Raw genomic sequence first — 16,454 nt, forward strand, 5'->3', positions numbered from 1 at the left:
ATGGCGGCGTCAGATTCTTCTAGGCGGCTGTTCCGGGTTTTTGTTACCCGCGTTCCTTGGACAGTGGGGAAAAGTGAGTGAGGGCTTCTTTCCTTCTGAGAATCGAGGGGTGTTATAAATGGCACCTTTCGGCGTGTTAGACGGAAGTCAGGGATAGTGTGGGTGCAGGCCGCCTCCCCCTCTCGGCGTTTTAAGTCTGCTTCTCTATCCCCATGCCAATGTTTTGGGGGAACGGGTGAGAGAGAGAGAGAGAGAGAGAGAGAGAGAGATGGGTCCTAGGTGTGTGTGAGCTCGTGCGAATATGCCTCTTAGTGTCGAATTCCCCCTTTTTTGTGTTGAGGTTAGGATGGCCAGATGTAAAACAGGACAGTGCTTTACACATTTACTCGTTACAGCAGGGGACTTCAGCAGGTCTCATGCAACCTACACCTACTGAAGTCCCCTACTTTACAATTAGTAAAGGTGCAAAACCCTGCCCTCTTTCATACGGGCCCACTGTTGCAAGCATCTTTCATCTCTCCATTTCTACGGAGAATCAAATGCCCAGGCATGCCCTCTTCTCTCCCCCTCCCCGAAATTTCAAAAGCACATTATCGCAATTATGATTACACAGTGACATGCCCCAGACAACCCTATGTGGCTAATGGCTTGTAATAGGCCAGCCCAGATATGTGCCGAAACCATTTACATCTGCTTATATTGCTTAGAATATGCAGAAGATTTGCTGAAATACCTTATAAAGTCTGTTTTATGTATAAAGGCCAAATAGTAAGAAAGCAGTAGTTTAAAACAGCCCCCCCATCTTCTGTGTCTTGACTAAAGCTGTAATTTTCCTATGAAAGCAGCTGGAACACATAGAGATAAGAGGTCTGGGCAGTCAGCCAATACTTAAACTAGCTCTTTGAAGAGGAAGTTCCTTACACGGTATGGTTAACACCACCACTTTCAACTAGTAGCTTACATTGAGCATTCTTGCAGTCTCTAGAAGGCAGAAAGGTCGCTAGTGCTGTCTCTAGTAGATAGCATAATTGGTAAGGCCATGGGAGCAAGTCTTCTCTGATAAGAAAGTGTATAAAAGGCCAGGTTTTATACCAATCGTTACCCCTCAGCTCTGCTGGAGTGGGGAATCAGACTGCAGGAGAACCCTCTCTGTTCCAACCATGATGTCTGATGGGTGATGTGTTATGAGATGTATTTCCATGTACTTTGTAACTTTGGCTCTGTAACATGACTTAAGAGTTTAACTCAGTCCTTCATCTATTGTAACTTGTTTTAACTAAGATGTGCCTTCATTCTTTTACTTTGATGTTAAATGGATATCCAGAAACTTCTTTCATGCTGATTGTATTTCTATTTTTGTTTCTGCAGTGATGGCTGAGGCCACCTAGAATGCATTTTATTAGTTGTAGTGTGCAAGATATGAATAGTCTATATTGTAAAGACTGTTCATCTATCTGTAGTCAGACTCCCAGATAGAAATTATCTGGTACCTCCCAAGGCTCAAGAATTCTTGAGTGGGGTCTCCTCTATTCTCCACCTGCACTGGATGACTGCTGTTGATAACCTGTGTGCTTAGGTGAACATACAAGGACTCTATGTAGACACAGAGGAAGGGAGAAAGCAAGAACCCTTGACCCTGTGCATTCACTGGCAAGGGGATTGGCCTTGAGAATTATCAGGCTGTAGAAGGATTTGGACCCAGGTCCCTCATAATGTGTGCCTGGGACCAGCCCTGCATGGACTGCACTTTAACTCTTCATTTTTTTGTGTGCAGAAGAAGTTACAGAATATTTTGCTCAGTTTGGCTCTGTGAAAAAATGCGCTCTGCCATTTGTGAGTATAATTGTCATTAACCAACTCTAAAGTAAACACAGTATTTCTGTGGATTATAGTTCAGTTTTAACTATATTTAAATTGTGATTGTATAATACAACCAGCACCCTGTATGTTAACATTTGTCAGGTTAGGCACAAAGTAACCTGACAAATGTTAACATACGTACTGCGGTTAATATCTGCCTCTTATATATTTGAGTTTTTAAAATGCATCTGGTAATTGTGACATAGCTTAAGAAAATGTTAAACTATTATACAATGCAGTATTTTCTGCTGTCACCTTCAGAACTGTATTTGAACACTCTGCAGAAATCATCATTGAATTATAATAGGTTTTTTCCCATGTCTTTTATGAACTTTCTTCAGATGGCTTTTCAATTATTTCCCGCCTTTGCCGTATCTGCATCCAAAGGGTGCTTCTTGCATTTGGGTACTTCTTGAACTTGGGTACTGATATACCAAAGATTAAAAAAAACGTGTACAGTGCATCTAATAGGGGCATACAATTCCCCTTTATAGAAAAAAATCCTGTTCCATCCACTGCCTGTGTATTTAAAATGGGAAAGCAGTGATTTGTATATATCCATGTATTTTGTTTTGGTAACACAGTGGGCATAGTCCAGCTGAACATGAGCACTTTTGAATTCCATTGGTTTAAGTGGAATAAATTAAGTTTGTATTTAACTCTTCCACTGAAATCAGTAAAACGTAAGTATGTAACTGGCTACATCATGCCCAAAGTTATGTATTTTGTTCTTAGGTATTAGCAATGTCACTTCTGTAGTACCCGTTTTCCTTTTAGTTTCATAACAACTTGCAGTGCAATCATATACAAGTTCAGTCACAATTAAATTCCTTTGAATTTAATGGGGGCTTGCTCCGATGTGAGTATAGGATTACAGCCCCAGTTCTTTCTCCCACTTCCATCCAAAATTAGTTTTCCCCAGGAAATTCTCACCCCTGCAGGGGTAAGCCAGGGGTAGCCAGCTTGGTGCGCTCCAGATATTGGATTCCAATTCCCATTATCCCTGCCCCTAGGGCATGATGGCTGGGGCTGATGAAGTTGTACAATCTAGAGAGTTGGCTACCCCAGAGGTAACTAAAAAGATTCCAGCTAATGAGTTCTTGCACTCCAACATGAACTAATGAAAAAAGTGGCTAGGAAATTTTCTAGTCTGCTGGAGAGAGAAAATAATTTGTGGGCATCATTTTTTATCTTTAGTAACTGCTTTTTGTATGACACTGTTGGCTAGGTTAATGTTGAAGGTGCAAGGGGCAGATGTAATCCATATGTAGGTTACATTTAAGCAGTATTTGACCAAGAATATAGGAACCATCAGAAGTCAGTTCAAATGTTTGTAATGTACTTGTCTTGAATGATTAGGATAAAGGAACAGGATTCCACAAAGGTTTATGCTGGATTGGATTTTCTGCAGAAGAAGGGCTTAAAAATGCTTTGCAGAAAGACTCTCATATTCTAGAAGGAGCTAAGGTAAGAGGCTCCAGTACTGCGCACATTGAATTCCTCTTCCTTTGCTATTTCATAATTAAAGATACACATTGTCTATCTAGCTATCGCTAGTCGGGCGGTATATAAATTTAATAAATAAATAAATAAATAAATTGTAACTGAGAACACCCTGGTTAGCACATTTGTTGCACTTTTCAAATCTTCCACAAGTTATGGCCTCAGGCTCCTAATACATGAGTTGAGGTTTGCATTAATATGATAAAGATTCAGTGCAGGGGTAAAGAATAGTTTTCAGGACAAGGGCTGTGTTCACTTGTAGGCAACCTTTTAGGTCTGGCATCCCAGCAGTAGATGGAGCCCAGAAGCAAAAGTGGGCAGAGCAATGGTAGGCTACATCCAAGCTATGGGCTTCTACACACCCATACATCTGACCATGCAGGAAGATAAAAGTCTCTATCACAGTTCAAGGACATATCCCAGCCAAGTAAAAGCATTTGAGGAGGGCCTGCATTTGGTGGCAGGCCTTTGTTTTACCCACTCCTGCTCTACAGGTGGTACTGTATATTATGGTATGAGCAAGGAGAGGACCAGCTTCAGCTCTCCTAAACTTGGTCTCACAGCTTGGTTGCATGAAGGACTGCTGGGGGAAGATGGCTGGCTTCCACTATGCTATATAACTATTCCCCTGCAAGTGAAATTGGAATAGAGGGCACTGCAAACCTAACTTTTGGCAGGGATCAGCTGCACTAGGGAACTCTTGATTGGGAGCTTAGATCAGGAGCTTTAACTGGAACCAATTTCATCCAGGCTTGCATTGGTCTCAAATTAAAATATAAGCTCTGCTTGCTAAGGAGCAATTGAGAATGTACTTTAAGGTAAAGCTGCGTCTTTACGTGCCCCATTCCTAATGTCAAATGTGGGGCAGATACGTGTGGCTTGGGGAAAATTGCCTTGCAGGTCAAAGTAGGACCCCTGACTGCTGGCTGGAGGTTCTCCATAACTGATTTACACTTATGGATGTAATCTACTAAAAACGAGTGTTTGACATATGAAAAAACATTGACAGTTGTTATTCAAGTAAAAATTAAGTTGTTTAAAATAAGTGCTTCCATTAAGAGACTGAACCAACGTATTACAGAGCTTTGGAATGACAGTAGAGTTCAAATCCATTTTCAGCCCTAAAATTCAATGGCAGATCTTGAACTACTTACTATCGCTCAACCAACCTTTAAGATTCTTGAGAGGATAAAGGACAGGAAAGCCATGTATCTGCCTTGAGGTCCTTATAGGAAGGATGAGGCATAAACAAAATGGTTTTAATGTCTTATCCTTCTATAGTTGAAAGGAGTTTATCTCTTCATAGATATACTTCACAAAAAAAAAGATGAAAATTAATCTTGAAAATTTAGTGAAGTGTAAGATAATGGAAATTAGTATATTTAGATAGATGAAATGTGCTTAAGTTCTAAAAGCTAAATAGCATTATCTTGAATAAAGAAATTGGTTGATCATTAGTCAGAATATTTACAGGTGAACAAAATTAAATGTCCAAAGGCATTTGTGAATCTGCATCCGAAACGAATATGATAGTAAGCCTATGGGTAATCTGAATTAATAAGCAGATCAGGTATTTCTTTTGGCTAAAAAGCATTTCATTAAGGGCTCAAAACAAGCCTGGATTCAAAGAAATTTTCAGAAATGTTTTGTGAAAAAATGGTTTTAATTTATGCATAATTATTACCTCTAAAATATCAAAATTGACATGGATATTTATTTCTTCGACTATCTTACGAGCAATTGTGTTTGTTCAATCTTTCAGCTTGAAGTAAAACATCAGAAAAGTAGAGGTTTTGCAGGCCAACATTCAGACAGAAGAACTGCTGACTTCAGTTAAAGGAAGGAGACTTTATTTCACTGCTATGTAAAGAAACTAAAATAAACTTGGATATGTATTCATCTCAGTTAAATGAATCCAGCTGTTTCTCTTTTAAGCCTAAGATGAATGAACGAACTATACAATCACAGTAGAGCAAGTGAATGACAATACACTTCCCCCTTTCAAGTACATTACAGCAGAAGCAGGGCAAACTATGTACAAGAGGAGCATTATCACATGGAATAAGCAGCTTTAGCTACAAAGAACTCAGGATACATCAGGCAGCATATTCTGACCCTAAGCCAAGGGAACAGAACTCCACCTGTTTAAAAACAAAGAGGCAATGTACAACTACAGCCCCCAAATACAGATCCTATAATTCAGTGGTCCATTTTTCCTTCCCTCTGTTCCTTGGTAAAAGTATCCCATTAGACAGGTGCATCATATCCACTATAGAGGAGCTGTCAGTTGTTTAGACAATCCCCTGCAGTCTGGTTTAAAATCCTTGAAGTACTGAATCCAGTCTCCCTGTCTAAAAATCCAAATCCTTACTCTTTCCTTCTCTTCTTGCCTTCATGCTCATGTTCTTTAGGGCGGCTACTATCAGAAGGCCTTTTTGAGCCCCCATGCTGTTTGGCTTCTTCCAAGAATTTGTCTAGACCAAAAGGATCCTCCTCAAACTGAACTGGTCCTTCTCGGCCTCTTTGCCTACGGTCTGAGCCCGAAAATTCCTTATCGGGAACAAATCTGTAAGGAAAAAAAGAAAGCAGTAGATCTAGTGTTCTAGTGTTTAAAATACAATCTGAAACATTTGAAGTTTCCATACCTGTTTGTAGTTTTTATTCGTGCCTCCAGATCATCACCATACATGTCCTTATCCACATTTTTACTGGGTCTGTAGATGTTCTGGGCCATGTCTTTACCACTTCTCCAGGGCTGGTCATAGACATTGTAAATTTCATCTTCTCCTCCAGCAAAGCCACTGTCCATACCCTAGCAGAACACCAAAACAGTCTGTATTAGTTGGACACTAACCAGCACAAGTGCCAAAAACATATCCTGAGAAATCAACACTACTAAAAACCTACCTAATTGCATTAGGTAGATTGCTGTTCAGAGTCACAGTAGCAGAATTTGCTGGGAGAACAGATTTCCCATAAAACAGAATGGTTATAGTAGCAGATTACTTTTAGTCAGCCATTACACGTGCATGGGCATACACCCTCCCTTTAAAAGCCAATTCCCAACAGTGTTGCATACTAGCATTAGAAAAAAAGAGAAAGGATGAAACTTCAGTTGAAAGGAGGAGCCTGATTCTCAATGGCTTGGGTTACCAGGTTCGGGTTTAGCCTCCACCACAGTGGTATCTGAGGGCTCTCTTTAGGAGGCACATGCTTACTATGGGCAGATCTGAGCCAAAAATGGGGGGATACCCCTTGTCTCTCTTTCTGCTGACTCCCTCTCCACCCAGTGGACTGCCAGGAGAGGCACAGATCATTCCTGCCACAGGTCTGAACTGATCGCTTGCAGAGTGCTTCTGAAATTAGTCTAAGAGCTGCATAAAATTAGACTGAAGGAGGCAGGTTGTCCATCTCCAATTTACATGCAGAGTATCCCCAACACCTGAAAGGCAATGTCAGGTGATGGGAGTCTGGTACTGTGGAGCTGTTAAGTATTGTCTGGAGAAAGCAAATAGTTTGCTTTCCTTCACTCAACATGTTCTAGGATGGGGTCATCCCAGTTTAAGACACGGTGCTTGCTTTAATGTGTCTCTTAGCTGCAGCTTCTCTAGGGCTGACAACAGTACAGTGCATGGTAGTTGCACCTTCATTGCCAAAATAATCCTGAGAATGTGTATCTTCGGATCCCAATTCTTTTCCTACACACACATTTTCCTTCACCCCCCCCCATATTTTCACAGCAAAGGTATCATCTGCAACATATATAGGCCCCAACTTCATGTAAGAAATGCCCTCTCTAGGATGCACACCTTAACATGGTGAGGGGGTTTGAGCAACTGAAAAAACAACTGTACATGTCGACATCACCAAATGGTCAATATAGGGATCGATTATATGATTGGGAACAGAAGATGGAGAAGTTCCATACTTCCTGCGAAAACGACCAGGAGCAGACTGTGGTACAGATCATGAACTGGTAATACCGAAAATCAGAGCAAAGCTACAACAGCAAAGCAATCATAATGCCAAAATACAATTTAAATAACATCCCAGAAGAATATAAAGATCAAATAAGGAACAGATTTGAGGCGTTAAACTTAGTTGATAGAGAACCAGAAGAACTATAGATTGAAGTCAGAGACATTATCAGGGAAGAATGTAAAAAGACAATACCTCTAGCTAAAAAGAGAGAAAGATCTCAATGGATGACTGATGAAATTCTTAAAAGGGTTAAAGAGAGAAAGAAAGCAAAAGCAAAAGGAGATAGAAACACAGTTAGAACCCTAAATGCAACAATACAGCAACTAGTATGTAGGGACAAAGTGAACTATTACAACACTTACTGTATAGAGGACAACAAAAAAGAACGAGCCCTATTCCAAAAGATTAGAGAAATTAAAGGGAAATTTAAACCAAGAGTAGGGATGTTGAATAATCAACAGGGGAACACACTGACTGACTGAGATGAAATAAAAGATAGAAGCAATACACTGAAGAATTCTATAAAAGAGATACCAGGATGACAGATTCACTCATGGAGGAACCATATGATGAAGAACCAGAAATTTTAGAATGTGAGGTGGAAGCTGCTCTTAAAATACTTTATTTATCATTTGATTTATATCCCACCCTTCCTCCCAGCAGGAGCCCAGGGCGGCAAACAAAAGCACTAACAACACTTTAAAACATCATACAAACAGACTTTAAAATACATTAAAATAAAACAACTTTTAAAACATTTTTAAAAGTTTTGAAGAAATCTTAAAAAAAAGGTTAAAAACATTTTTCTAAAAAAAGTATAAAAACATTAAAAAGCAACTCCCAACACACAAGCAGACTGGAAGAACTGGACTGGCAGGCTAGAAGACTGGACTTGGAAGAAAGAAATCACCAAGAACAGATGGCATACCAATAGAGTTGCTACAAGCTACCGAGTCTGAATCTGTCTGAATTTTGATAAAGATTTGTCAACAAATAAGGAAAACAATGGCCCTCGAGACTGGAAGCTTCCAATACACATCCCAATTCCAAAGAAAGGGGATCCCAGGGAATGCAGTAATTATCAAACTATTGCCTTAATATCCCATGCAACTAAAGTAATGCTCAAGACTCTACAATAAAAGCTCTTACCATATATGGAGCAAGAAATGCCAGATGTTCAAGTTGGATTTAGAAAGGAAAGAGGTACCAGAGATTATACCGCAAACATACGTTGGATAATGGAACGGACAAAGGAATATCAGAAGAAAATCACCCTGTGCTTTATAGATTACATCAAAGCCTTTGACTGTGTAGATCATGAAAAACTATGGAATGCTTTAAAAAAAATGGGGGTGCCACAGCATCTGATTGTCCTGGTGCGCAACCTATACTCTGCACAAGAGGCTATTGTAAGGACAGAATATGGAGAAAACAATTGGTTCCCAATTGGAAAGGGTGTGAGACAGGTGTATTTTATTTGTTTAATCTGTACGCAGAACATATACAGAAAGCAGGACTGGACCAAGATGAAGGAGGTGTGAAAACTGGTCAATACCTTGGCACAGTCATTAACCAAAATGGAGACAATAGTCAAGACAGCAGAAGGCAGCTAGGACTGGGAGGGCAGCTATGAGAGAACTAGAAAAAGTCCTCAAAAGCAAAGGTATATCACTGAACATTAAAGTCAGGATCATTCAGACCATGGTATTCCCGATCTGTATGTATGGTTGTGAAAGTTGGACAGTGAAAAAAGCAGGTAAGAGAAAAATAAACTCATATGAAATGTGGTGTTGGAGGAGAACTTGGCAGATACCATGGATCGCGAAAAAGACAAATAATTGGGTGTTAGAACAAATTAAACCAGAACTATCATTAGAAGCTAAAATGATGAAACTGAGGTTATCATATTTGGACACATAATGAAAATACATGATTCATTTGAAAAGACAAATTAATGCTAGGGAAAATAGAAGGGAGTAGAAAAAGAGGAAGGCTCAACAAGAGATGGATTGATTCCATAAATGAAGCCACAGATCTGAATTTACAAGATATGAACAGGGTGGTTTATGACAGATGCTATTGGAGGTTGCTGATTTATAGGGTTGCCATAAGTCGTAATCGACTTGAAGGCATATAGCAACAGAAGAAATGAGAATGACTGAAAATTACAAACATGGGCTCAAACCACCATTGTCATAATTACCACAAGGTGAACTACTTGCAAAATTAGAAGTTAATATATAAACTGTTCAGGATAGTGGCTCACAAGTCAGGACATAAATTTTTAATTTTTTAATATATTTTGTTTTTAATGCTCTGCATCTGGCAGCAGACATTGCAATTTTCTGCTTCAAATGTAGTGATGGCTTTCCACATAGTGATGAAAGGAATTACTTACTTTACTCTGGTTGAAAAGCCTCTGGTCATACTGGACCTCACTCGATGTCCGAGGATTAGGAACACCCAAGGCAATGACTTCACTAATATCTCTGTTCTCATTCCTTTGCAACTTTGACCTGAGTTAACAATATTGTGTACTGGTTATGTTGCAGTAATATCAACAATGCTTCTATGTGACACACTATAACTTTAGTTGACTCTTGACATCTTCATTCTGAGTAGGCAGAGTGTTTTGCATTTGCTTTTTGACTAGACATACTTTGGGGAAGCAGTGCTGAATTGCTAGATCAAAATAATAACTTAGCCATGGAAGAGGCTTGCACTAGCCCAATAGTGACTTCTTCAAAAAGCTAACCTCACCCCAGAAATTCCTTTTGAAACTCTCAACTTCAAAAAGTAGCTTGCCTTACAAGAGGGGAGGATGCTTTTTAAGAACAAACCTAAAGCCCTCATATCGCAATTCTTTGGATTCAGCCTTCATCTTCAAGGAAGCTACCTTGCTTAGTGTTTTTGCAGGTAATACAGAGGGCCATTCAGAAACAGACTGTGAAATTAAATGGTCACCCTTGTCTCCAAGCTGGTAAAATTCTGTAGTGCAAAACTGTGGGTTGCATGGCTAGAAGTTGTGGGATATATTCCAAGATAGTATAAAGGCTCTGCTAATTGCTAATTAACAGAATTGTGTGTTTTAGCAACCAGTTAACACATATGCTCACTCAGGAAGTGTAGAAATTGGAAAAAAAATGGGATACTTTAATTCAATCAGTCTAAATTTTCAAATTAAATTTAATTTATAATTTCTGGGTGATACAAAAATCAATCCAACCTGCAGAGAAATATGGTTTTCAAAATACAACAGACCTCCCAGAATTTGCAGAGAAAGATAGCAGTTTGGCTGACATAAAGGATGGCATATGAGAATTAAACTAGCGGAGAAAATCTACATGGTGGGCATGGGAGGAGGACCTGCCATGTTCAAGTCTTTATCCAGGCATCATTGTTGCCTAAGGGTGAAGTACATAAATACAGCTTATGCAGCTTTCTATAATCTCTCCTCTAACCAGTCAGAGCAAGATCATGTTCTCCAGACAATGCTAATACACGAAGTTCACTTGTTCCCATCAGTTATAGTATGGCATATGTGGGGCATTATAGTGCAACCTTAGTTCCTTTCTTTGGGGTTGGCAGAGAGAAAAACTAAGGAACCAATGCTATGCAGAGGCTTGGCTGACTGTCTGGCTCATTTCATGGCTTCTAGCTCAAAACACACCAACATTTGATATACAGATGCACAAAAACTGACACTGAAGGTGCGCTTCTATTCTTCCAATAACATGTCACAGCACACTACAGGAATGCACATTTCTGGCATAGTAATATGAAAGAGCAACCAAGGGAATGCTAATTTGTTGGGTTAGAATCAAACTCTTTCCATTTTCCTTGACCAGGTGAATGTGCCAGTTATATATTAGCTGAACTACTTAACCTTTTGTCAGGGGCTGCTCTGGAAAGATTCCGGTCATGCTGCCTCTCTTTTCGCCTGTCATGTCTGATTTCATCACGTTCTCTAGCTTCTCCATCCTCTGTACAGATACATTTGAGATTCCAAATTACACACAGCCATCACTTATTTGGGATATTTAACAGTCAGTTCCACAGTAGATGGTGAACTAGCGCTATTGGATATTGGATGCTGGACTAAGTATTCAGAAGTTGAAGGATCTTTTAACATTTCTGCAGCAGAACAATACTGTATTTCTTTTCTGGGCCAACAAGTTTAAATGCAATTGGGAAAATCACTAAAGGTTATGTGCCATAAAAACCAGCCACTTAAGACTACAATCCCATGCACGCCTATTTGAAAGTAAGCACCAATGAATTAAGTGGAACTTACTTGCACATAAACATGCATAGGATTGGGCTGCATGTTCTTTGCATGAGGACCACTATGCATACAGAGCTAAGACTGAGGGGATTAAGCAGTCCTCCATTATGATAGCCTCATGCTGCAATCTCCCTGAAGAGGTCTTTACACCAGTCACATGCAAAAACCTCTTTGGAATATTTTATGAAAGCAACCAAGAAGATGGAAGGGATGTACCTTTCTCCACGTGGGTTTTGATCCCAGCTCTTCGCTCCCTGGCCTTCTGAGCCATTTCCCTGAGTTTCTCCTCATGTTTCTCTTTTTCCTTCTGGGCCATCTTCCGCTCCACCTGGGCTCGCATCTCTACAGCCTCGCGAGCCTACACAAGATTCAGAGCATAAGGCACTAAGGGCACTGGAAAGCCACCTGGTTTTTAAGCTTTTGGTTTGTAATATAAAACCACATGTACAATCCAGAATTAGAACAGCCATATGCTTTTGGCTAGTCAAGAAACTAGATGGCTAGGGAAAGTGCAGTATAGAAGCCATGCTACACTGCTGTCACAAACTTCTGTTTCCAAGCCACTGAGTAAAAGTTACAACACAGCTCAATTTTTTTCTGGGGAAAGAAAAAAAAAGATGCATAGTGGAGAACAAACTATGGCCTGACCTTTCTGTCAGCAATGTAGAGAGCCTCAGCCAATTTGGCAAAGTTTTCGTTAATGTGTACAGTCTGCAGTCCTCTGCCATCTGCAGCCAGACGCTTGTCTAATGGAATAGTGTAACCCTGGAAAGAAAACACACAAGACACTTAGTTACTAGGAAGAGAGATAGTAGTGCCAAGCCTAAACACATTTAGGTTGCTGGAAAAATTAACCATGTATCTTCAGTCTAAGATTTTATGAAAGGAATCAAATGAAGCATCTAAACATATGGGATATTTTGTGTTGTCAAGACCTACTATTGAAGTTTTAATAATGAGAACTATGATCCCAAAAGAAACAGAAATCCATCACTACTCCCCCTTCCTGCAAGCATTGAACTGCCAACAGAATTGTTCTCTGAATATTGTTCTCTCTGAATAGGGCAACAAAGTGACCTTGCAAAATAGAAAATAGCTCAGACAGAGTTGGAGAGACACAAAGGTAGCTGTGGTAATTGAATAATAACCAATTTATCGTGGCATAAGCCTTCATAAGCATCATACTCCTCAGATGGTGGGCTGAGAAACTAGTGAAAGGTATGGTGAACCTTATTAGCATACACAAACACAGATGTGAACCAGTTAAGCCTTTTATATCATTTCTCCCATTTGTATCCTGCTCCTCCTCCAAGGAACTTAGGGATGTAAAATGAGGGGGTTATCCTATTTTATGCAATCTGGTGAAGTATGTTAGGCTAAGTGTGCACAATTGCCCACCCTATAAGATACATAAACTAAGTGAGGATTTGAATTCAATTCTTACTGGTTCAAATCCAACCTTTCTAATGACTCTGATAAAGAAATGCTACTACAAGAGTATATCCCTTATTGCCAAAGGCTCAAAAACACCAGGCCAAATTGGTTTTATACCCTGGAAACATAGTATGATGGGAGTTTTGAATACTTCCTTTGCCTAACCAGTTGATCACTGCAAAATAGCAATTTACTACCCAGCGATATTCTTTCCCCTGTCATCTTGACAGCTTTAGGATATCAAGCAGAGAAGAGTCAAATCATATGTTGGCAAACCCCTTCCAGAAAAGAGCTGGTTTACTCAGCTCTAGATGCTTTAAAGCAATATTCAAATTGTAGATCTTTTTTGAGGAGGTTCCCAGCAGGATGCAACATTAGAGGCTGATGTTATGACAAGTTAATTACCTTTGCATTTTTCCAGTTTGAAATGCAAGGAGGAATTTTCCATTCTTGTTGCTCCTTCACGGTCATCTGAACAGAGAAGAAGTAAAGATATTTTAACCAAGGGGGGGGGATTCTTTCCCATTCTTTCCCAATGGCTGAGTAGCAATGAACCATCAAACAGAAAGTGTTAACAAAATGTTTTTGTGGCAACTGTTGTGTTCATTCAAGCTGTATCTCCTGGAAAGCTAAAACTAAAGATAATCCCTCAGCAATTCTGAGAATAGTAGTTGCATTTTAAACTTGGATATCAAGCTCTGCTGAGGGAGTCCTAGATCTGTGGGGAATCAGTTCATCCAGTTTAACTTACATCCACGGTCCCCCCAATGAGTTTATTTCACATAAACCTCACTGGTGGCTCTGAAAGCTGCTTCAGCAAGTAGTAGCCCAAAGAACATTCAGTGCTTCTACAAACAGCAGAACATTGCTCAAGTGGTTAACAGGAGCAAACAAGGTTTATCATGCCAAGATGCCTACAGAATAGATAGGTCCAGATTTCTCAAGCAAGCAAGTCAAGGGGGAAGTAAAACAACAAATCTAGAATGTCACTATCCAGTCTAATCAGAGGGACACATCTAAGAACAAAAGAAGAGTTCAGCCACATCAAGCCAAAGATGCACCTAGTGTAAGATCCTGTTTCCCACAGTGGCCAACTAGGTGCCTCTAGGAAGCCCACAAGCGGGACATGAACGCAATAGCCCCCCACTGCTGTTGTTCTCCAAGAAGTGGTATTCAGAGGTGAAGGGACTCTGATCCTGGAGATCGTATACTGCCATCATGCCTAGTAGACACTGATACCTTTATCTTCCAGGAATTTGTCTAAAGCCATCTAACCTGGTGGCCATCACCACATCGTGTGGCGGCAAATCCCATAGTTTCATTATGTGCTGTGTGAAGAAGTACCTCCTTTTATCAGTCTGGAATCTCCCACCTTGCTTTATTGGATGACCCTGGGTTCTAGTATTATGGAACAAGGAGACAAAACATATTTCTATCCACTCCCACACCATGCATAATTTTATAAACCTTCATTCCCCCCCCTAGAACACTTCATATTCTGTCCATCAGGTCTTTAAAAATGCCACATAAGAGGACAACTGCAAAGCCCATTACCTTTCTGCTGGGAGAGTGCATTACAGGAGCTGGAGGAGATGGTGGCCCACGAGGAATTTTTTTGTTAATTCTAATGTGTGGAAAAATATAGTATAATTAGTATGTTAATCTCCATTCCCAAACCCTCTATGGCACAAGAACGATACATGTCCAATTCTCACTTGAATCTTGGTGGCTCCATGGGATCTTTTTGCATCTCCACCATTCTAATAACTCTCTGTTTTGCACCAGAGTTGAAGGCCACACCTTGCTGTGATGGTGTGTATCTGAAAAAAGCAAGGAAGAGATTCAGCTATCAGTACACAGACTCTTACAATTTGATCTGTCCTTTCCTCTTTGCCATCATTTCAGTTTTGCTCAGACAATGGATTGCCAAGCATACAACCTTGAGCAGAAGTGCCAAAATGAACACCCAGAAGTAAATGAATGGTCTCCATGCTTTCAAACTGTGCACACATTGACTAGACAGCTCTGTTTCAGTCAAATAACAGAACCTGATGTTCTAATTCCTATCCAATTTTACTGGTAGGACAGCAAAAATCTTTCCAGTTGGATGCACTGTATTTCTGACCTTTATTTTGAAGGTAGCTTCATAAGACACCATTGTGCTATTCAATGTTCATGGACCATAAAGACCATAATGCATTTATTGCAAGAAGGTTCATTATCAGAAACAAATCAAGAAGGGAACGCATAGCCACAGTTTCCTCTGCATAGCCAAGTACATCATGTTCTCTGCAACAGGACTAATACCACATTTCATTAAACAGCAATATTTTTTTAACAATCATGTAACTGCTTGTGCACTGACATAATCATTATGCTTTACACTGCCAACAAGGGCTTATGTATGCAAAAAGATTTCAACAATACAAAAATTGTCCAATACCGAATGTATTGAGCTGGAGCTAGTTTATCAGCTGCTCGGACCGGCATGGCTGCTGCAATTTTCTGGGAGACAGACTTTTCCAGGGCTGCTCGAGTCTTTTCTGTAAGCTGCAATCAGAAATGTTACATTAAACACTTGGACAAGATACAAGCAGCTCCAATAGTTGCATGTATCACTGACTACAATACCTCTCTGACAGCTTCATCATCAGGTCTTTGCAGCTCAGGGTCATCCACATTCATAACTTCTTTTGGAACCAGGTCTGTGTATTTGCTGTAAATGACCTGAAACATTGAAAACAGCCCTATGAAGGAGGAATACTGTAAACGAACAACAACAAAAATCCAGCATATCTCTGCAGCTTTGTTTTTTCCTTCATTTTTTGGACCTTTAATAGCTTTCTTAAATGGGGTAGCGCACATAAGTGCCAAACACTAAAAATACCAGGGAAAAAAGGCTAGAAATATATTTAGAATTCCAAATTGCCACCCCAGAGGGCTATTTTCTTTTTCATGACCCTAGAATAAAATACCAGAGATTCTTTCACACCCTATTTGGAGCTACTAGGATGTTTTTCTTATTCCACCTTTCTACCAAATGGCACTCAAGGTGGCTAACAGCAAAATACAAGACAATCAAAACCTAAGAACAGGAGGTAAAACATCAATACAGATCCAACAACCATGTCCTGTCAGGACAAGGATTTCTGCTTGTGTGCATCCTGTACCCTCTCCAAATCTGCGCCAGAGGGTTGGGGGAACTCCTAGAACAGATTTAGGGGGTGCATGGAAGAGGAAGGGAAAGTCATAAGAACATAAGAAGAGCCTGCTGGATTAGGCCAGTGGCCCATCTAGTCCAGCATCCTGTTCTCACAGTGGCCAACCAGGTGCCTGGGGGAAGCCCGCAAGCAGGACCCGAGTGCAAGAACACTCTCCCCTCCTGAGGCTT

General features: G+C 40.2%; 2 protein-coding genes across 2 annotated transcripts in view; one reads left to right on the top strand and one right to left on the bottom strand.

The window, feature by feature from the left end:
* On the top strand, positions 1-5,267 carry SLIRP (SRA stem-loop interacting RNA binding protein). Its single transcript, XM_061612814.1, has 5 exons — positions 1-63; positions 986-1,031; positions 1,775-1,833; positions 3,220-3,327; positions 5,126-5,267. Exons 1-5 carry the CDS (start codon positions 1-3, stop codon positions 5,198-5,200), a joined length of 351 nt encoding a protein of 116 aa, XP_061468798.1. The 3' UTR covers positions 5,201-5,267.
* Positions 5,192-16,454, bottom strand: part of SNW1 (SNW domain containing 1) — a 22,664-nt gene continuing 11,401 nt past the window's right edge. Inside the window, exons 4-14 of the mRNA XM_061611853.1 lie at positions 15,695-15,790; positions 15,507-15,613; positions 14,779-14,883; positions 14,618-14,687; positions 13,469-13,534; positions 12,278-12,394; positions 11,846-11,987; positions 11,231-11,327; positions 9,743-9,860; positions 6,009-6,175; positions 5,192-5,929 (exon numbers count right to left, since the gene is read on the bottom strand). Coding sequence (XP_061467837.1) covers positions 5,731-5,929; positions 6,009-6,175; positions 9,743-9,860; positions 11,231-11,327; positions 11,846-11,987; positions 12,278-12,394; positions 13,469-13,534; positions 14,618-14,687; positions 14,779-14,883; positions 15,507-15,613; positions 15,695-15,790 — 1,284 coding nt within the window. The 3' untranslated portion in view covers positions 5,192-5,730. The remainder of the gene's footprint in view (positions 5,930-6,008; positions 6,176-9,742; positions 9,861-11,230; positions 11,328-11,845; positions 11,988-12,277; positions 12,395-13,468; positions 13,535-14,617; positions 14,688-14,778; positions 14,884-15,506; positions 15,614-15,694; positions 15,791-16,454) is intronic.

The sequence above is a fragment of the Rhineura floridana genome, chromosome 2 (genome assembly GCF_030035675.1).
Source record: "Rhineura floridana isolate rRhiFlo1 chromosome 2, rRhiFlo1.hap2, whole genome shotgun sequence".
Classification (NCBI taxonomy): domain Eukaryota; kingdom Metazoa; phylum Chordata; class Lepidosauria; order Squamata; family Rhineuridae; genus Rhineura; species Rhineura floridana.

Bases quoted from the DNA above. Each gene is read 5' to 3' on its own strand.
- SLIRP (XM_061612814.1), top strand. From the start codon at position 1: ATGGCGGCGTCAGATTCTTCTAGGCGGCTGTTCCGGGTTTTTGTTACC. The intron at 1,032-1,774 runs GTAAGGCCATGG...TTTTGTGTGCAG, and splicing joins TCTAGTAGATAGCATAATTG to AAGAAGTTACAGAATATTTT. The intron at 1,834-3,219 runs GTGAGTATAATT...TTGAATGATTAG, and splicing joins AAAAATGCGCTCTGCCATTT to GATAAAGGAACAGGATTCCA.